Source organism: Procambarus clarkii, chromosome 19 (assembly GCF_040958095.1).
Source record: "Procambarus clarkii isolate CNS0578487 chromosome 19, FALCON_Pclarkii_2.0, whole genome shotgun sequence".
NCBI classification, from domain to species: Eukaryota; Metazoa; Arthropoda; class Malacostraca; order Decapoda; family Cambaridae; genus Procambarus; species Procambarus clarkii.
The window spans coordinates 43,409,453-43,431,676 of NC_091168.1; the positions used below are offsets into that span (position 1 = coordinate 43,409,453).

At 38.3% G+C, this 22,224-nt stretch overlaps 1 protein-coding gene and 1 long non-coding RNA gene across 2 annotated transcripts; both read right to left on the reverse strand.

Moving 5' to 3' along the window:
• Window positions 1-15,815: 15,815 nt before the first annotated feature.
• On the reverse strand, window positions 15,816-17,290 carry LOC138366515 (uncharacterized). Its single transcript, XR_011229152.1, has 3 exons — window positions 16,571-17,290; window positions 16,303-16,431; window positions 15,816-15,923 (listed from the first exon to the last, which is right to left on the reverse strand). It is a non-coding gene; the product is annotated as an uncharacterized lncRNA (long non-coding RNA).
• Window positions 17,291-18,745: 1,455 nt separating this feature from the next.
• On the reverse strand, window positions 18,746-20,266 carry LOC138366464 (aly/REF export factor 2-like). The gene is made up of 4 exons (XM_069327514.1): window positions 20,108-20,266; window positions 19,672-19,794; window positions 19,227-19,413; window positions 18,746-19,056 (listed from the first exon to the last, which is right to left on the reverse strand). The coding sequence occupies exons 1-4, from the start codon at window positions 20,264-20,266 to the stop codon at window positions 18,746-18,748; spliced, it is 780 nt and encodes a 259-aa protein (XP_069183615.1).
• Window positions 20,267-22,224: the final 1,958 nt, after the last annotated feature.

A 22,224-nucleotide genomic window follows, 5' to 3' on the forward strand; every position in this document is an offset into this window, starting at 1 on the left:
GGTTTTGTCAAGGTCTTCTTAAGACCCCTGTCTTTCACAACTTGCCAAGACGAGGTCTTCTTAATACTGGTCTCGTCAGTCCTTCTTAATGAGGTCCCGTCAACACTGGCCTCCTCCTTCGTTTCCTCCCGAAGTCTTAGCCGTCGTACCTTTTCCCGCAGGGAATCCATCTCTGCTCTCAGAGCTCCAACCAGACTCAAAAAAATCTTTTACTAATCCTTCCATTATTGCAATAATAATGTTATTAGAATCGGAGCTCCTGCTAACACAACCTCTCACTGTGACTGCACCTGAACAACGAGAAGTAACGAAGGAGAAGACCAGTAGTAAAGGGACCTCGTCTTGGAGAGTTGTGAAAGACAGGGGCCTTAAGAAGACTTTGATAAAGCCGCCTTCAAACGCCATAGCAACTTCTAATTCATTTGACGTTTATGAGGACGAGTGCTGTGGTGAGACTGCGGATCGCGCAAAAGGGAAAGCAACGAAGAGCAAGGAAGCACAGGCCCCTCAGAGAGTAAAGGAAGTACCTAAGCAAACCTTAGTTGTGGGAGATTCCCAGATAAGGTATTTAGATAGAACGTTTTGTGCTAGAGATAGGGGGAACAGGTTAAGGGTTTGCTATCCCGGAGCTGGCATTGGTGATATTATAAAGAACATGAATGATATTATGGCTGGAAATGGGAACAATCCCATTATTTGCATTAGCGTGGGAGGAAATGATGTTGGTCGAGTTAGGAGTGAGCTGATTCAGAGGTATAAAACAGCCATAGAATTAGTTAGGAGCAAGGGAGGAATCCCGATCATATGTGGCATTCTTCCAAGAAAGGGAGTGGGAAATGATTGGATATCGAGGGCACTTGGTGTCAATTGCCGGCTGGAAAGATATTGCAAATCAAATGCAATATCTTTCATAGACAACAGGGAACACTTCTATGGAAGAAATGAAATGTATGCTCGTGATGGGGTGCATCTATCGAGAGCTGGGGTTGTTGCTGCTGCAAACTCGTTGGAAGAAGTGGTTAGAGGTGTTTGTTTGGGTTTAAACTGTTAGTAGATAGAGGTATGGGAATTGATTTGGAGGAAGGAGGAAATAAAAGTATGTGTTTGTGGGAGAAAGGAATTGGCAAAATGATCAGGGAAAGAGAAGGGCCTCAAAATAACAATTCACTTAGGGTATATTACACTAACAGTAGAAGTCTAAGAAATAAAATTAACGAATTAAATGCTCTTGTCTGCACAGAAAAAATAGATATTTGTGCACTTACCGAAACGTGGATGAATGTAGAAAATAGAGAACTATTAGCTGAATATCAAATAAATGGATTTAAACTATTTCACACAGATAGATATATTAGACGAGGAGGGGGAGTAGCCATATATGTTAGGGACAATTTGAAATGTAGTCTCAAAGAAGGAATCAAAACTGAGCCACACACAGAAACTATTTGGATAGAATTATACGAAAAAGCAAATAATATTATAATAGGAGTTATATATAGGCCACCAAATTTAGACAGAATGGAAGCAAAGCATCTATGGGATGAAATATCTAGGGCATCTAGATCTAACAGTATTTACGTCATGGGAGACTTTAATTTTAGTGGAATAAACTGGTTGAACAAAACAGGGAATAGTGAAGCAGAAGATTTTCTAGAATTAATTGACGATTGCTTTCTTACGCAACACATTAAGGAACCAACACGGGAAAATAATATTTTAGATTTAGTGTTAACAAACAGGTAAACACAAATTAATGACATCGAAATAGGGAGTGAGCTAGGGAACAGTGATCACAAAGAAATCAGATTTAGCATAGAATGGAATAGACTTGTAGGAGAAAATTCTGTTAAAGTGCCAGATTTTCGAAAAGCTGATTTTAATAGCCTAAGAAATTTTTTGGGTCAAATTGATTGGAAAGGCTTGGGTATGGGGTGTGGGCCGGTCTTGGAGCGAGACATGAACCCAGCGATAGGTGACTTAAATGGGGATTTTGATGTGGATTCAATATATAACTTATTTAAGAATATTCTAAACAAAGCACAGGAACGTAGTATACCATACAAATTGAATAGATCGTATACTAATGACCCAAAGTGGATAACAAAGAATTTGAAGAACCTTATAGGTAAAAAGAGAGCTTGGTACAAAAGGATTAAAAATGGGGAGGTCACTTTAGAACAGGAATTCGTACAACTGGTTAGAAATGTTAAAAAAGAGATAAGGAAAGCAAAAAGAAACTATGAAGTTCGCATAGCAGGGCAAGCAAAGACAAATCCTAAAGGGTTTTTTCAGTTATATCGTACTAAGACTAGGGAAAGGATAGGTCCATTAAAAACTGAGACAGGTCAAATAACAGATAGTGATGAAGAGATGAGTAGTATTTTTAATAAATATTTTGTATCTGTATTTACTAAAGAGGAACTTAACAATATGCCTTCAGCCGAACAAGTCTATGTGGGTGGGGACGAGGACAGGTTGACGAGTTTAGCAGTTACCAGGGAGGATGTTCTTAAACAAATAGTAAAACTCAAACCAAACAAATCCCCAGGGCCGGATGAAGTGTTTGCTAGGGTGCTTAAAGAATGCAAAGAGGAGCTTTGTGACCCACTGTCAACCATATTTAATAAATCAATAGAGTCAGGCAGAGTGCCAGAGTTTTGGAAAGTTGCTAATGTGATACCAGTTTTTAAGAAAGGAGATAGATCACTTGCGTCTAACTATCGACCAATTAGCCTAACGTCTATTGTGGGAAAGTTACTCGAATCTATAATAGCAAATAAAATTCGTCTTCATCTTGAAAAACATAAATTAATAATTGAGTCGCAACATGGTTTTATAAATGGCCGTTCATGTTTAACAAATTTGTTATCTTTTTATTCTAGCATTGTTGAGGCAGTTGATAGTGGTAAGGATTGCGATGTTGTATACCTTGACTTTAGCAAAGCTTTTGATACAGTGCCACATGAAAGACTGATTAAAAAAATAGAGTCTCATGGTATTGGGGGTGCTATATTAAGCTGGATTAGGGCATGGCTATACCAAAGGAAACAGAGAGTTAGTATAAATGGAATCAAGTCAGAGTGGGAAAATGTTGTAAGTGGAGTGCCTCAAGGCTCTGTCCTGGGACCTCTGTTGTTTATAATATATATAAATGATTTAGATTCAGGTTTGAGTAGCAACATTTGCAAATTTGCCGATGATACGAAAATCGGTAGGGAAATTAATTCGGAGGAGGACTCACTATCACTTCAAGTTGATCTAGATAGGGTTTTGAAATGGTCAAAGGATTGGCAGATGCAGTTTAATGCTGATAAATGTAAAGTTCTGAGGTTAGGTAATGATGATAGAGTTACAAGATATGAGCTAGATGGTGTTGTGATTGCGAAGTCGGATTGCGAAAGGGATCTCGGAGTTATGATTAGTAAGAATTTAAAACAAAAGGATCAATGCATAAATGTTCGTAATAAGGCAAATCGGACACTTGGATTTATTAATCGCAGCATTAGTAACAAGACACCTGGTGTGGTTCTCAAGCTATATCTTGCTCTAGTTAGGCCCCATTTAGATTATGCAGTTCAGTTTTGGTCGCCATATTATAGAATGGATATAAATTCACTTGAACGTGTCCAGCGTAGGATGACTAAGTTAATTCCCCAAATTAGAAATCTTTCATATGAAGAAAGATTAACAAAGCTTAAGTTGCATTCACTGGAAAGGCGAAGAGTTAGGGGTGACATGATAGAGGTTTACAAGTGGATGAATGGACATAACCGGGGGGATATTAATAGGGTATTAAAAGTATCAACACAGGACAGAACACGAAACAATGGATATAAATTGGATAAGTTTAGATTTAGGAAAGACTTGGGTAAATACTGGTTCAGTAACAGGGTTGTTGATTTGTGGAACCAATTGCCGCGTAACATTGTGGAGGTGGGGTCCCTCGATTGTTTCAAGCACGGGTTGGACAAGTATATGAGTGGGATTGGGTGGTTATAGAATAGGAGCTGCCTCGTATGGGCCAATAGGCCTTCTGCAGTTACCTTTGTTCTTATGTTCTTATGTTCTTCTTATGATAGAGTTACAAGATACGAGCTAGATGGTGTTGTGATTGCGAAGTCGGATTGCGAAAGGGATCTGGGAGTTATGATTAGTAAGAATTTAAAACAAAAGGATCAATGCATAAATGTTCGTAATAAGGCAAATCGGACACTTGGATTTATTAATCGCAGCGTTAGTAACAAGACACCTGGTGTGGTTCTCAAGCTATATCTTGCTCTAGTTAGGCCCCATTTAGATTATGCAGTTCAGTTTTGGTCGCCATATTATAGAATGGATATAAATTCACTTGAACGTGTCCAGCGTAGGATGACTAAGTTAATTCCCCAAATTAGAAATCTTTCATATGAAGAAAGATTAACAAAGCTTAAGTTGCATTCACTGGAAAGGCGAAGAGTTAGGGGTGACATGATAGAGGTTTACAAGTGGATGAATGGACATAACCGGGGGGATATTAATAGGGTATTAAAAGTATCAACACAGGACAGAACACGAAACAATGGGTATAAATTGGATAAGTTTAGATTTAGGAAAGACTTGGGTAAATACTGGTTCAGTAACAGGGTTGTTGATTTGTGGAACCAATTGCCGCGTAACATTGTGGAGGTGGGGTCCCTCGATTGTTTCAAGCACGGGTTGGACAAGTATATGAGTGGGATTGGGTGGTTATAGAATAGGAGCTGCCTCGTATGGGCCAATAGGCCTTCTGCAGTTACCTTTGTTCTTATGTTCTTATGTTCACTGTATCAAAAGCTTTGCTAAAGTCAAGGTATACAACATCGCAATCCTTACCACTATCAACTGCCTCAACAATGCTAGAATAAAAGGATAACAAATTTGTTAAATATGAACGGCCATTTATAAAACCATGTTGCGACTCAATTATTAATTTATGTTTTTCAAGATGAAGACGAATTTTATTTGCTATTATGGATTCGAGTAACTTTCCCACAATAGACGTTAGGCTAATTGGTCGATAGTTAGACGCAAGTGATCTATCTCCTTTCTTAAAAACTGGTATCACATTAGCAACTTTCCAAAACTCTGGCACTCTGCCTGACTCTATTGATTTATTCAATATGGTTGACAGTGGGTCACAAAGCTCCTCTTTGCATTCTTTAAGCACCCTGGCAAACACTTCATCCGGCCCTGGGGATTTGTTTGGTTTCAGTTTTACTATTTGTTTAAGAACATCTTCCCTGGTAACTGCTAAGCTTGTCAACCTGTCCTCGTCCCCACCCACATAGACTTGTTCAGCTGAAGGCATATTGTTAAGTTCCTCTTTAGTAAATACAGATACAAAATATTTATTAAAAATACTACTCATCTCTTCATCACTATCTGTTATTTGACCTGTCTCAGTTTTTAATGGACCTATCCTTTCCCTAGTCTTAGTACGATATAACTGAAAAAACCCTTTGGGATTTGTGTTTGCTTGCCCTGCTATGCGAACTTCATAGTTTCTTTTTCCTTTCCTTTTCCTGAGAACCAATTGCCGCGTAACATTGTGGAGGTGGGGTCCCTCGATTGTTTCAAGCACGGGTTGGACAAGCATATGAGTGGGATTGGGTGGTTATAGAATAGGAGCTGCCTCGTATGGGCCAATAGGCCTTCTGCAGTTACCTTTGTTCTTATGTTCTTATGTTCTTATGTTCCTTATCTCTTTTTTAACATTTCTAACCAGTTGTACGAATTCCTGTTCTAAAGTGACCTCCCCATTTTTAATCCTTTTGTACCAAGCTCTCTTTTTACCAATAAGGTTCTTCAAATTCTTTGTTATCCACTATGGGTCATTAGTATTCGATCTATTCAATTTGTATGGTATACTACGTTCCTGTGCTTTGTTTAGAATATTCTTAAATAAGTTATATATTGAATCCACATCAAAATCCCCATTTAAGTCACCTATCGCATGGTTCATGTCTCGCTCCAAGACCGGCCCACACCCCATAGCCAAGACTTTCCAATCAATTTGACCCAAAAAATTTCTTAGGCTATTAAAATCAGCTTTTCGAAAATCTGGCACTTTAACAGAATTTTCTCCTACTGGTCTATTCCATTCTATGCTAAATCTGATGTCTTTGTGATCACTGTTCCCCAGCTCACTCCCTATTTCGATGTCATTAATTTGTGTTTCCCTGTTAGTTAACACTAAATCTAAAATATTATTTTCACGTGTTGGTTCCTTAATGTGTTGCGTAAGAAGTTGCGAAACTTCGGGAAGAAAACGAGGGAGGATATCAATATTAACGAGACCTCGTAGTGGAAAGTCGTTAAGGACAGGGGCCTTAAGAAGACCTTGACAAGGCTGCCTACAGATGCCATAAGGACAGCAAATTCATTTGCCGTGTTGGAGGACGAGTGCTGTGGTGAGGCTGCAGTTCACTCGGAACGGAAATCAGCGAAGAGCGGCGGAGCTCAGGCCCGTCAGGGTGCTCAGAAAGTTAAGGAGGTACCGAAGCGAAGATTGGTTGTGAGAGATTCCCAGGTGAGGTATTTAGAAAGGACGTTTTGTGCCTGAGATAGGGGGCAACAGGTTAAGGGGCTGCTATCCGGGAGCTGGAATTGGAGATATTGTTGACAACATGAAAGATATTATCACGGGAAATGGGAGCAAACCCATTATTGAACCCACGCATGAAACAATCGAGGGACCCCACTTCCACCACGTTACACAGCAATTGGTTCCACAAATTAACAACCCTGTTACTGAACCAGTAATTACCCAAGTCTTTCCTATATCTAAACTTATCCAATTTATACCCATTGTTTCGTGTTCTGTCTTGTGTTGATACTTTTAATACCCTATTAATATCCCCCTTGTTATGTCCGTTCATCCACTCTATCATGTCACCCCTAACTCTTCGCCTTTCCAGTGAATGCAACTTAAGCTTTGTTAATCTTTCTTCATATGAAAGATTTCTAATTTTGTGAATTAACTTGGTCATCCTACACTGGAAACGTTCAAGTGAATTTATGTCCATTCTATAGTACAGCGACCAAAACTGAACTGCATAATCTAAATAGGGCCTAACCAGAGCTAGATATAGCTGAAGAACCACACCAGGTGTCTTATTACTAACGCTTCGATTAATAAATCCCAGTATCCTATTTGCCTTATTACGAACATTCATTGCATTGATCCTTTTGTTTTAAATTCTTACTAATCATAACTCCCAGATCCCTTTCGCAATGTCAACACCATCTAGCTCGTATCTTGTAACTCTATCATCATTACCTAACCTCAGAACTTTACATTTATCAGCATTAAACTGCATCTGCCAATGTTTTGACCATTTCAAAACCTTATTTAGATCAACTTGAAGTGATAGTGGGTCTTCTTCCGTGTTAATTTCCTTACCGATTTTGTATCATCAGCAAATTTGCAGATGTTGCTACTCAAACCTGAATCTAAATCATTTATATATATTATAAACAACAGAGGTGCCAAGACAAAGCCTTGAGGAACTCCACTATCAACATTATCTCACTCTGACTTAACCCCATTTATTCTAACTCTCTGTTTCCTTTGGAATAAACCATGCCCTAATCCAACTTAGTATAGAACCCCCAATCTCTCAAGTGGCACTGTATCAAAAGCTTTGCTAAAGTCAAGGTACGCAACATCACAATCCTTACCACTATCACATGCCTCACCTATGCTGGAAATAAAAAGATAAAACATAAGAACATAAAAACAAAGGTAACTGCAGAAGGCCTATTGGCCCATGCGAGGCAGCTCCTATCTATAACCACCCAATCCCACTCATACACTTGTCCAACCTGCGCTTGAAACAATCGAGGGACCCCACCTCCACCACGTTACGCAGTGATTGGTTCCACAAATCAACAACCCATTTACCGAACCAATATTACCAAGTCTTTCCTATATCTAAACTTATCCAATCTACACCGATTGTTTGTGTTCTGTCTTGTGTTGATACTTTTAATTAAATTAATACACTATTAATATCTCCTTTGTTATGTCCATTCATCCACTTGTAAACCTCTATCATGTCTTCCCTAACTTTCCGCCTTTCCAGTGAATGCAACTTAAGCTTTATTAATCTTTCTTCATATGAAAGATTTCTAATTTGGGGAATTAACTTAGTCATCCTACACTGGACACGTTCAAGTGAATTTATATATATTCTATAGTACGGCGACCAAAACTGGACTGCATAATCTAAATGGGGCCTAACCAGAGCAAGATATAGCTGAAGAACCACACTAGGTGTCATGTTACTAACGCTTCGATTAACAAATCCCAGTGTCCTATTCGCCTTATTACGAACATTCATGCATTGATCCTTTTGTTTTAAATTCTTACTAATCATAACTCCCAGATCCCTTTCGCAATCTCAGCACCATCTAGCTCGTATCTTGTAACTCTATCATCATTACCTAGCCGCAAAACTTTACATTTATTAGAATTAAACTGCATCATCCAGTCTTTTGACCATTTTAAAACTCTATTTAGATCAACTTGAAGTGATAGCGAGTCTTCTTTCGTGTTAATTTCCCTATCGATTTTTGTATCATCTCAACTCAAATATCATCGATTTGCTACTCAAACCTGAATCTAAATCATTTATATATATTACAACAAACAGAAGTGCCAGGACAGAGCCCTGAGGTACTCCACTAACAACATTAACCCACTCTGACTTAACCCCATTTATACTAACTCTCTGTTTCCTTTGGAATAGCCATACCCTAATCCAACTTAATATAGCTCCCCAAATACCATGAGCTTCTATTTTTTTAATTAGTCTTTCATGTGGCACTGTATCAAAAGCTTTGCTAATGTCAAGGTACACAACATCACAATCCTTACCACTATCAACTGCCTCAACTATGCTGGAGTAAAAAGTTAGCAAATTTGTTAAACATGAATGGCCATTTGTAAAACCATGTTGCGACTCATTTATTTAATTATGTTTTTCAAGATGCAGATGAAATTGTATTTGCAATTATTGATTCAAGTAACTTCCCCACAATAGACGTTAGGCTATTTGGCCGATAGTTTGACGCAAGTGATCTATCTCCTTTCTTAAAAATTGGTACCACATTAGCTACCTTCCATGACTCTGGCACTCTGCCTAACTCTATTGATTTATTAAATATGGTAGACAGTGGCTCGGAAAGCTCCTCTTTGCATTCTTTAAGCACCCAGGTTGATTTGATTTTGATTGTTTGCCGCCGAAGGCGGCTAGTTTATTGTGCACACCATACTCATCCTGTGAGCGGTAGCGCAAAAGCATTACAGAGGGCACAAAAGGTCTTTATCAGACCTCATCTTAGATTATTACATAAACAATTTCTTCAATCCTTCACACCTTATAGATACAATGTCAGCTAGTTAGAGAAATTGCTATTACAAGAGCTGCATCTTTACAGTAAGTCATCATACATTAAATGGTAGGTCTTATCGTTAATACATAATAGTTTGGCCAATGGGGATATTAAAGAGTCATAGGGAGCTTCTGTTTATTATTAGTCCTCACAATACACTACTTTGTTTCTGAATCTCATATGTCGTTCATCTACTGGAAGCAAAATGTGGGTACAGTGGCAAGGATTCAGGTAATTTATCCATGGTAATAAGATAGGTTGCCATATCATACAGAGTGAGCTTAGATCTATCTCTAAAAGGCTCAATTTTACAACAATCCAAGATATAGTGTTCGAGTGTGTGTCCCTGCCTATGTCCACACACTTTACACTTTACTTCATCTAGATCCCTATACAAGCCGAACTGCCAGAATACTTGTAGCCAAGTCTTATACGAGCTGTGACAACATCTGTTAGTCTACTGACTTTGTTACTTGCCCCATACACATGTTTTACTTCACACATTTCATTGTGATGAAAATGGACCTACTAGTTCCAGTTTGCACTGTTCTACGTTCTTCAAGTCCATCTAGGAGTTCTCGTCTAATGACACTTTTAAGGGACCTATTTGATAACTCAAGATTCCATTCAATACTGTCTTTATTTACTGCAGCCTTAGCAAGGGCGTCAACTTTGTCATGTTCCTGCATGCCAATGTGAGAAGGAATCCACAACATTTTTATATTTACCCTCTTGCTAAGTATTCTTACATATCTACGTCTAGCTTCCAGGCAAACACTTCATCCGGCCCTGGGGATTTGTTTGGTTTTAGTTTTACTATTTGTTTAATTACATCCTCCCTGGTAACTGCTAAACTAGTCAACCTGTCTTCATCCCCACCCACATATAATTGTTCAGCTGAAGGCATATTGTTAAGTTCTTCTTTAGTAAATACAGATATAAAACATTTGTTAAAAATACTACTCATCTCTTCTTCATTAGCATTACAACATTAACATTAACTTAACTCTTCTCCGTTAACTGACCTGTCTCGATTTTTAATGGACCTATCCTGTCCCTAACCTTGTTCGATATAACTGAAAAAAACTTTTAGGATTTGCCTTTGCTTGGCCTGCTATACGAACTTCATAGTTTCTTTTTGCTCTCCTTATCTCTTTTTTAACATTTCTAACCAGTTGTGCGAATTCTTGTTCAAAACTGACTTCCCCATTCTTAATCCCTTTGTACCAAGCTCTCTTTCTACGTATAAGGTTTTTCAGATCCTTTGTTATTCATTTCGGGACATTTGTGTTTGATCTATTCAATTTGTGAGGCATAGTACTTTCCTGTGCTTTGCGTAAAATATTTGTAATTAAGTTAAGAGCATAAGAACAAAGGCAACCGCAGAAGGCCCATTGGCCACGAGGCAGCTCCTATCTATAACCACCCAATCCCACTCATATATATGTCCAACCCGCGCTTGAAACAATCGAGGGACCCCATTCCACCACGTTACGCGGCAATTGGTTCCACAAATCAAAAGCTGTTTTATACCTCTGAATCAGTCTTCACTCCTAACTCGACCAACAACATTTCCTCAGGTGCTAATACAAATAATGGGATTATTTCCATTTCCAGCCATAATATCATTCATGTTGTTTATAATGTCACCAATTCCAGCTCCGGGATAGCAAACCCTTAACCTGTTCCCCCTATTTCTAGCACAAAACGTTTTGTCTAAGTACCTCACCTGGGAATCTCCCACAACCAAAATTTGCTTAGATGCCTCCTTAACTTTCTGAGCACCTTGAGGGGCTTGTGCTTCATTGCTCTTCTTTGATTTCCTTTTCGAGTGAACTGCAGGCTCACCACAGCACTCGTCTTCCACCACGGCAAATGAATTTGTAGTCGTTAGGGCGTCTGTAGGCAGCCTTGTCAAGGTCTTCTTAAGACCCTTGTCCTTTACGACTTTCCACGACGAGGTCTTTTTAATATTGGCCTCCTCCTTCGTTTCTTCTTGATGTTATTTCAGCTGTCGTACCTCCTCGACATAATTCTGTCGTACTATGAATCGTACTCCGTACGAATTCTGTCGTACGGAGATATTTCTCTCTCTGCTCTCAGAACTGCATCTAGATTTATCAGTTCCTTCCTTACATTATTACTTCCTTACATTATTACTAATCCTTACATTATTGCTATAATAATATTACTACGGTTATTACTACTATTATTACTATGTTATTCGAGATGAAGACGCATGGTATTTGCAGTTATTGATTCAAGTAACTTTCCCACAATCGACGTTTAGATAATTTGCCGATAGTTGGACGCAAGTGATCTATCTTCTTTCTTGAAAATTGGTACCAAATTAGAAACTTTCCACGACTCTGAAACTCTGCCTGACTCTAATGATTTTTAAATATGGTAGACAATGCTCGCAAAACTCCTTTTCGCATTCGTTAGACATACTGCTAAACGTACTCGAATATGTGAAAGTTGTGGGTCAATATGTGTTGAAATCCAGTCACAAAAAAATATCACCTTCCCCCACAAATATATATAGACAAATATATATAGATATGTCCTGGGGACCATTCAGGCTTGTTCGCATTTGTGTTCCTCACGTGTGCCCCAAAGAATGAGGTGATTTGGTAAAATGCTATGCCCAAGATAACTATCCGAGTGCCGGCGGTGGGGTGGTTCATATAGCCTCGGCTATCACCTCATTATGTCCGGTCGTGATGGTCAAGTGGATTAAGGCGTCTTGTACATACCAGATGCGTTGCTTCTGGGAGTATGGGTTCGAGTCACTTCTGGGGTGTGAGTTTTCAGTTGCATATGTCCTGGGGACCATTCAGGCTTGTTCGCATATATAGATATGTTAATGACAGCCTTGATGTTACCTTGAGACGGTTTCTGGGCTTTGCGTCCTCGCGGCCCAGTCCCCGACCAGGCGTTCTCTTTGCTGGACTGGTCAACCATAGAGTTTGAAACCTGTAAATAAATCGGCCAAAACAAATAACAGTCACTACTTCTGCCAACTGTGGCTTAATAACATGTTGACCCATTTCGTTCCAACTTCTCATGCTTAGTGCCGGATATACATTCTCCAAGATGTAGAAGTCACAACAACATCCGCATAAAAAAATAAAGGAGAAAAATGTAGTTGTCAACTTTCAGACAAAGAGACATAACAACAATTGCAATTGAGCAATGTATTTATATGATATATAATAAATACTGCATAATAACATACTCATTATTATGGGAGAAATCTGACCCTCCAGGTGTCATCAGCTGAATACCAACTTTGGAAACCTTTCTTATTAATGATTTTCTTCTTTGTGCATCGGAGATGTGCTTGCATTTCTTTATTCCTAATTGCCAGTAAATAGGAGATGTTATCGTTAATATCAGTGCTGGTTGCCGCCTGTCGTGCACGCATGAATTTAACAAAATCATTTCTTAACACATTCCGATGAAATTTTCACTACGTTGATACCAAATAACGGAAGATTCATTTAGATTGTTTTCACTATATTTCATATTTGGAAAAATCTCCAGTCACCAGGCCCCTTAAGTTACTCTTTAGTAAATACAGAGATAAAATATTTATTAAAAATTCTACTCATCTCTTTGTCATTATCAGTTATCTGCCCTGTCTCCGTTTTTAATGGACCTATCCTTTCCCTAATCTTTGTTTGATATAACTGAAAAAACCTTTAGGATTTGTCTTTGCCCTCCCTGCTATGAGAACTTCATAGTTTATTTTTGACCGCATTTCTTGTCTTAACATTTCTAACCAGTAGGACGACTTCTTGCTTTGAACCGTCTTCCCCACTCTTAATCCTTTTGTACCAAGCTCTCTTCCTACCTATAAGGTTCAAAGCAAAAATTGTTATCCACTTCCGATCTTTATTATTCGATCTATTCAAATTTGCATGGTATACTACGTTTCTGTGCTAGGTGTAGAAAATTTTTAAATAAGTTACATTTTGAATCCACATCGAAATCCCTTCCTACATCACCGATCGCTTTGGTTCACGTCTCACTCTATGACCGGTCCACCCTTCTTGCCCAGGACATTCCAATCTATTTCACCTAAACAATTTCTTAGGTGAAATAAAATCAGATAGAGAGAACATCCTTTCCTTACTCAACTTTCTGACTATGGAAAATCATTATCAAGAGGAACAGAGAGTCGACATCACGACTAAGCATCTTACAGGAGGGATGCAGTCGTTGCATTTAAACGATGTCCTGAGATTGACATCAGATAAGGAAGAGAAGGGAAGAGTGATGGAGATAAGGAAGAGAAGGCCAAACGATGTTGTTGTTATAGATTCAGCTACTGGGAACAAAAATATTCAAGTAGCACGGACTATGGTGACTTACCTCGCACAGGAGCCGGCCTGTAATTGAGGTGGAAGGCCAAACGACACGGACACTTTTTATTAGATCGACGGCAGGAGGACAGAGACTACAGAGAGGTCTCACTTTTTTTCTTTCTTCCTCTCTGCTTTCACACAACTTGATAATGGTCTAGGACATACCGAAAGTCGTCTTCTGCATTGTGTTTTGGTCATCACTGGAAACCTTATTATATATTTTTTATAAAAGCAAAGAGTTAGGGAAGACATGACGAAGTAAACAAGTGGATGAATGGGCATAAAAAGGGGATATTACCTATGTATAATATATATCAACACACAATAGAAAAGGAAATAAGTGATATAAACTTGACAAGTTTAGAATGAGGAAAGATGTGGGTAAATGCTGGTTCGGTAACAGGTATGTTACCGAACCAGCAGGGATCTATTAGGCTACTGTGTAACATAATAGTTTCACATCCCTGTTACCGAACCTACATCTTTCCTCATTCTAAACTTATAAAGTTTATATCACTTATTTCCTTTTCTATTGTGTGTTGATATATATTATACAAAATGCTGGTTCGGTAACAGGGATGTGAAACTATTACGTTACACAGTAGCCTAATAGATCCCTGCTGGTTCGGTAATATACCTGTTACCGAACCAGCATTTACCCAGGTCTTTCCTCATTCTAAACTTATCAAATTTATATCACTTATTTCCTTTTCAATTGTGTGTTTACATTCTGCTACTGTGTAGCATAATAGTAATAGTTCATAAAATATTTGGGTCAAGGTTTTAAATCGAGGTGGGGGTTTCCTCCTTTTCCCTTGAATATTTGTCTCTTCTGTTTAGTACACTGGTTTTAGTCTTATAATAACATTATCTTGGTGGTGGATGTAGATGCAGAATGTTCACTAGTGTTGCTCTGTGGCGACTTTTGATATTTGCATGTATTTTCTTCTTGATTTGCTGCTTAATCTGTGAAAAACTTGAAGGTATTTTAGCCTGTACCGCCAGCAATCAAAGACAGCATTCAGAGATCCTTTCAGAATAACCTACAGTGTAGAACAAGCGGATAATGTAGAACAGTGGATAATGTAGTCAAGATTGTAGAGAAAATGGACCTGAAATGGACCATTAAAAACAAAGGGGAAGACAGACCATATCCACACTTTCGATAGCCTCCTCCATGGGAAGAATCGAATCTAAAGATAATCATTGAAAGATTACCAGTTAAAAATCAGCATGTGACCCGCAGAGGCTCACGGAAGTAATAGAACAACAAATGGAAAATATCTCTAACCCTACAACGACTCACATCTTCACAGACGAATCAGTTGATCAAGGAAAAGGTTCTACTGGGGCAGCAGTTTACAGTACCAACCATAAAGCTTACTGGAGCATGAATGGTGCTCAACATTGCAAACAGAATTATATGGCCTGAAGGAGGCAATAAACTATACAATTGAGAATAATTTACATGTCATACAGACTCTAAATCTTCGCTCCAGGCATTGTTATCCAGTCAGCACAGAGATAATATACAACTCCTCACAGAAATTCAACATATAGGATAAGAAGCCCATAATCGAGGGCTGTCAATCACCCTAAATTGGATACCAAGTCACATTGGCATAGATGGTAATGAAAAGGCAGACTCACTAGCAAAAACTGCCGCTGCTCTACCTGTTGTAAAGGTTCAAATACCTCCAAGTTTCTCACAGATAAAGGAGCAAATCAAGAAGAAAATATTCTCAACTAACAAAAGTCGCCACAGAGCCAAAGAAGCGGAAGGAAGATCCACTACTACGGAAGATCGCGATATGGTACGAACAAGCCACTGGTTACTCCTCTTTCAAGCCTAGCAAAAAGATATCCAGAGACATTGCAGTAGCCATAGACAGACTCAGACTTGGTTACAAGTGCTGCTGGCACTTGTAGCCAATAGTTAAAGAGTGTCACATCTGTGAAACAGAAGCAGAGGCGCCACTGTTGCACTACTTACTGGAATGTGAGGCTACTGAAGCCCTGCGCATCAAACTTAAGGGGGCGATAGTTAGGGTTCATAAAAGTTGTTCTAGTGCAATGAAAATTTATTGACGTGTTACACGTGAAGAGGGCTGCAAGTGGTCCAAGTTTCAGCATCGCAGCCTAAATAGAGAGGGAGAAAAAAAAAAAAAACTTTTTTAACCATTTTTTTACATGTTTTAAAGTTGATATAACAAATACAAATATCAACTGATATTATTTCTATGATACTCAGCTATCACAATACTATATAATAAAGGTTGTCTAGTGGCATTATTATCCCAAACCTATTTAGTGCAATAATACAAATTTTCAAAGTTCACCCAAAAAATTATGCAACAAAATGATGTTTATAAATATATATAAAATCAATAAATGATCTTAGGGGAAATATATAACTTGAGTTTTTAGAGGCACAGACTCTACATATAATGTGCAAGTTCCATGTAAATTGAATAATAAATAAAAAAGTTATTCAACCATATAGTTGCAAATTAGTTACCTGTAAAAAATGAAGGTCAAAGTTCAGCCACCTTTGGCTGAGGTTGATGAACTACCAATTTCAATCAAAATTACCACCCTTGTAGATTGGCATTCCTTCAGTAAGGTGTGTAAGTTCCATGAAGATTGCCTGATAAAAAAAAAAAAAAAAAAATTATTAAAAAAAAAAATAAAAAAAAAAATAAAAAAAATTAAAAAAAAGACAGCAGCTTTATATTTACAATTATTTATGATATAGTATCAAGATATAAAACATAATACATACTAACCTAATATAATTGGTCTGAAATATGCAACATCTTGCAACATCAAGAGGGAGAACGTCTTGAGTTGCAGGTCTAAGATCTTGAGTGGCAGGTGCCGCAGGTGGTGTGGCAGGTGCCGCAGGTGGTGTGGCATGTGCAGCAGGAGGTGTGGCAGGTGCCACAGAGGTGTGGCAGGTGCCACAGGAGGTGTGGGTGCCTGGGTGTGAGGCGAGGTAGTGTGTTGTGGGGCGGGAGGCTGCCCTCTCTCTTCACTCAAGGGAACTCTTGTTTTGCCTCAGTGTGGCTTTACGCTCCTTCTTTACTTGGCTAACGCGTAGAGCTCTTGCCTTTAGAGCTTTCTTCTTGTCCGATACTATATCCATTGTGCAGTATATGCAAGAAAATACGATCTGTGCGAGCGCGTCAGGCATGCGACCGCCGGCACAGACACTGAGAGGGTGACTAAGCCAGTAAATCGGATTATAGCCCCTCCCTCTCACAGAAGACAGTTGCCAGCGAGTGTGTTTATAATTTGTATATGCATAACAAGATATTCTCCACTCTATTGCGAAATACTAGACGCTTACAACGTATGACGCATCACCCTACGGCGCACCCGAGCCGCGAGGACCAGATTTCGGGCAATTGCGGCTGGAAAATTTGCTGTAATTACGTTATTTATTATCATAACATTAAACGGTTTGCACCACGGTGTTGCCAGAACGTTGTAGTATTTTTATAAATTTTTCGTGTTTGGCCGAATTTTTTCGGCCAAACAATGATAACGCCAACTTAATATTAATCCAACGACAGCAGCTGCATTAGATGCACAATCCACCGCGACTACAATGATTAGAAAAGGCGTTGAGGAATGGGACTTCTGCATCTACATTCGCCACCAAGATAATGTTAATGAAATAAGATTAAAACCAGTGCACTAAAACAGAAGCGATAAATAAGTAAGGAAAAAGGAGAAATCCCCTCCTCCATTTCAAACTTGGACCCTAATATCACAGAAGCAAGGTTATCAGGTATAACCAAACTCTATTACGGGCTCACAATAGCCCGTGCTACATGGACACTTTGTCCAGAGAAGCTAAATCTGAAACAACAACAACGGTAAAGCAGTGGCAGTTTTTGCTAGTAAGTCTGCCCTTTCATTACCATCTATACCAATGTGACTTGTACTCCAATTTAGGGTAATTGACAGCTCAAGATTGTGGGCTTTTCCTATATGTACGATTTCTGTGATGAATTGTATATGATTTCTATGCTAGCTGGATAACAATGCCTGGAGAGTCGACATGCATGATGACATGATGTAAATTATTCTCAATTGTATAATTTATTGCCTTTTTCAGGGTATATTATTCTGTGTGCAAAGTTGAACACCCACTATTCATGCTCCAGTAACTTCATGGGTGTAAGTGTAAACTGCTAAACAAGCAGAACTTCATTCTTAATCAACTGATCCATCTGTGAAGATGTGTGTAGTTGCAAATCTTGAGATGGTATCCGTTTGTTTTTCTTTGACAGTTTTGAGCCTCTGCAAAGCAAACTTGTCTTAGTCTTGTTTCAATAACGTTATAAAGTCACAATAACGTGGCTGAAATATGTTGACCAAACCACACACTAGAAATATAAGGGAAGACGACGTTTCGGTCCGTCCTGGATCATTCTCACAATCGACTTGAGCAGCTGCATTATATGTAAAATCCACAGGAACTACAATAGTTAGAAAGGCAGTTGAAGAATGGATAACACTTGTGAACACTGCTTCCATATCCGCCACCACCATAACGTTATTAATATTGACAAACCACACACTAGAAAGTAAAGGGACGACGACGTTTCGGTCCGTCCTGGATCATTCACACAATCGACTAGTGTGTGGTTTGGTCAATATTAATAACGTTATTGTGGTGGCGGATATGGAAGCAGTGTTCTTCAACTGCCTTTCTAACTATTATAGTTGCTGTGGATTTTACATCTAATCCAGCTGCTCTCGTTGGATGAATGTTGAGTTTGTTGCGCAGGGCTGCAGTTGCTTCACATTCCAATAAGTAAAATAACATATTTTCTTGCATCATTGAGGTTAACCAATAGACAAATTTAAAAAAAAATTATTACAGTTTATTATTTAAAGTTTATTACACAAAAATTTTATAAAATTATCAATAGCCAATTTCTAGTCAGGAGTTACCAGGCATCACACTCAATATCCGGATCATTGCCATTATATACCTTATTCCTGGTACCCCGCCTACCAAACCATCTCTCGTGGTTGCTGTCAATGTAGCCAAAGCGTTCGTCACTACTTACATCACGCTCGCCTCTACCATTTCCACCACGTTCGACATCTCTATTACTGTAATTAATGAATTTTCTGCCTTTGTATGCACTCCGTTTGTTAGTACGATCGCCAAGACGGTAGCCAGTGCGGTCTTTTCCACGATAGCCACTTCTGTAGACTCTGTTGTAGTCAAGCCGATCTTTTATGTCGCCACTACCTAAATATCGGGAAGATAATACAACTCATTAATTACTATATTTCATAGTAGAACAACAAATACATGGATAATGACATCACTAGATACATTAATGTGAAAATGTTCAAAGCTAAGAAGTCAACCTTTCCATAAGAGAAAACTTGCAAAGAAAATCTAATGTCATGACATACCAGCTGATCCGCCATCCATGGTGATTCCTATTGGTCGGCCATGAAAACGAAAACCATTGTACTGCTTGAGAGCTTGAAGTGCATGTGCTTCTCGGGCAAAGACAATATACGCTGTACCTAATGACTTTCCCAAGTTATCATTGTTAACTGCTGCATTTATAATGGTTCCAAATTCAGCAAACAGCTCCTGAAAAAGATTGAAGATTCTGTATTGGAGAACAAGTACATATTTAAAAACAGGTTGAGAATAGCTTGAGTTACACCACCTTATTGTTGTGCGTTTTACACGCACTACACTACAATAATAATAATGAACTACAATACAATAATAATATGAACTAATATTTCAAGTTCATATTAGAGTTAACTGATGCGCTAGAAATCCTATTACTGCAGAATTCTCTCATAACTTTCTTTCATTCATATTCAATATTCTTTGACTCACATAAATTTCTGCGTCTGTTACTGTATATCGCAGGTTAGATATGAGGACTTTGGCCGATTCACCCAACTTATGATTGCGGAATCCTTCCCTCTTGTGCATGGTGTTGCTCCTTCTGCAATTGTCCTGTAAAACGTGATTTTTTTTTAATATATAACATGGTTTCATCGAGTAAGAATTCTTAAAAACTCAATGAAAAATGATTTAGACAAAAATAGGAAATCATTCAAGCAGAACTAGTAATATAAAAGTTAACGTTCCTCTAATCCGGAATATTATGCCTCTGATTCACTAACTCAGATATAGTTAACATATTAAGAATCATAAAAACTCCATCATTAGAAATGATTGAAATAGGTTACTTTACATTTTGTAGTTATTAGTTGAAATTTAATGTTTACTAATTATCTCAGATTAATATAAGGAAAGCGTAACTTACTTTGTCTGTCATATCCTTGCATTGACTTGCCACGACCACAGTGCTCAAAACAGACATCCTTTGAGGATCTTCTGAACGGTCTCGACATGTTCTTGAACCAACCATATTCATTCGAGTCTTAATATAGTCTTCCAGGCTCATATCAATATCAGCTGCCATGTTTGGAGGTAGAAATGACAGGATGTATCCTTAACTGAATGGATAACCAACACACTATCTTCTAGCCAGTTTACACACAGTCCGATCGACGTTTTTCTGCCAGATTTTCAGATCTATTTATGTTAAAACACCTCACCTCTACATGTACCTAACGAAATGGAAATAAACAAATCCACAAGGGCCGTGACGAGGATTCGAACCTGCGTCCGGGAGCATCCCAGACACTGCCTTAATCGACTGATGTATCACGTTAGTGTGATTTCTGTGTGAAATGGAAATATTTATGAAATCATCATCGGTTGCAGTCAATTGTATTGGTTTACCGGTTCACCATAGCCCGTGCTACATAGAAATTTTAGTTACTAAATTATAAAAAAGTTCCTTTTAGAGTAGATCAATCTAAAACAATAACAACTTGCAATGAAGAAAATCGATAATAAGAACATAAGAACAAAGGTAACGGCAGAAGGCCTATTGGCCCATACGATACAGCTCCTATTTATAACCACCCAATCCCATTCATATACATGTCCAACCCACGCTTGAAAAAATCGAGGGACTCGATTTTTTGGGACATCTTTTGGGACTTGGTGGGACATCTCCACCACGTTATGCGGTAATTGAGTCCACAAATCAACAACCCTGTTACCGAATCAGTATTTACTCAAGTCTTTCCTAAATCTAAACTTATCCAATTTATACCCATTGTTTCGTGTTCTGTCTTGTGTTGATACTTTTAATAGACTATTATTATCCCCCTGTTATGTTCATTTATCCACTTGTAAACCTCTATCATGTCACCCTTAACTCTTCGCCTTTCCAGTGAATGCAATTTAGGCTTTGGTAATCTTTCTTCATATGAAAGATTTCTAATTTGGGGAATTAACTTTGTCATCCTACGCTGGACATGTTCAAGTGAATTTATATTCATTCTATAGTAAGGCGACCAAAACTGAACATAAGAACATAGGAAAAAAGGTAATTGCAGAAGGCCTATTGGCCCATACGAGACCACCTATCTATAACAGTAGATCTATCTATCTATAACTTCTACACTAACAGTAGAAGTCTAAGAAATAAAATTAACGAATTAAATGCTCTTGTCTGCACAGAAAAAATAGATATTATTGCACTTACCGAAACGTGGATGAATGTAGAAAATAGAGAACTATTAGCTGAATATCAAATATATGGATTTAAACTATTTCACACAGATAGATATATTAGACGAGGAGGTGGAGTAGCCATATATGTTAGGGACAATTTGAAATGTAGTCTCAAAGAGGGAATCAAAACAGAGCCACACACAGAAACTATTTGGATTGAATTAAACGAAAAAGCTAATAATATTATAATAGGAGTAATATATAGGCCACCAAATTTAGACAGAATGGAAGCAAAGCATCTATGGGATGAAATATCTAGAGCATCTAGATCTAACAGTATTTATGTCATGGGTGACTTTAATTTTAGCGGAATAAACTGGTTGAACAAAACAGGGAATAGTGAAGCAGAAGATTTTCTAGAATTAATTGACGATTGCTTTCTTACGCAACACATTAAGGAACCAACACGGGAAAATAATATTTTAGATTTAGTGTTAACTAACAGGGAAACGCAAATTAATGACATCGAAATAGGGAGTGAGCTAGGGAGCAGTGATCACAAAGAAATCAGATTTAGCATAGAATGGAATAGACCAGTAGGAGAAAATTCTGTTAAAGTGCCAGATTTTCGTAAAGCTGATTTTAATAGCATAAGAAATTTTTTGGGTCAAATTGATTGGAAAGTCTTGGGTATGGGGTGTGGGCCGGTCTTGGAGCGAGACATGAACCCAGCGATAGGTGACTTAAATGGGGATTTCGATGTGGATTCAATATATAACTTATTTAAGAATATTCTAAACAAAGCACAGGAACGTAGTATACCATACAAATTGAATAGATCGAATACTAATG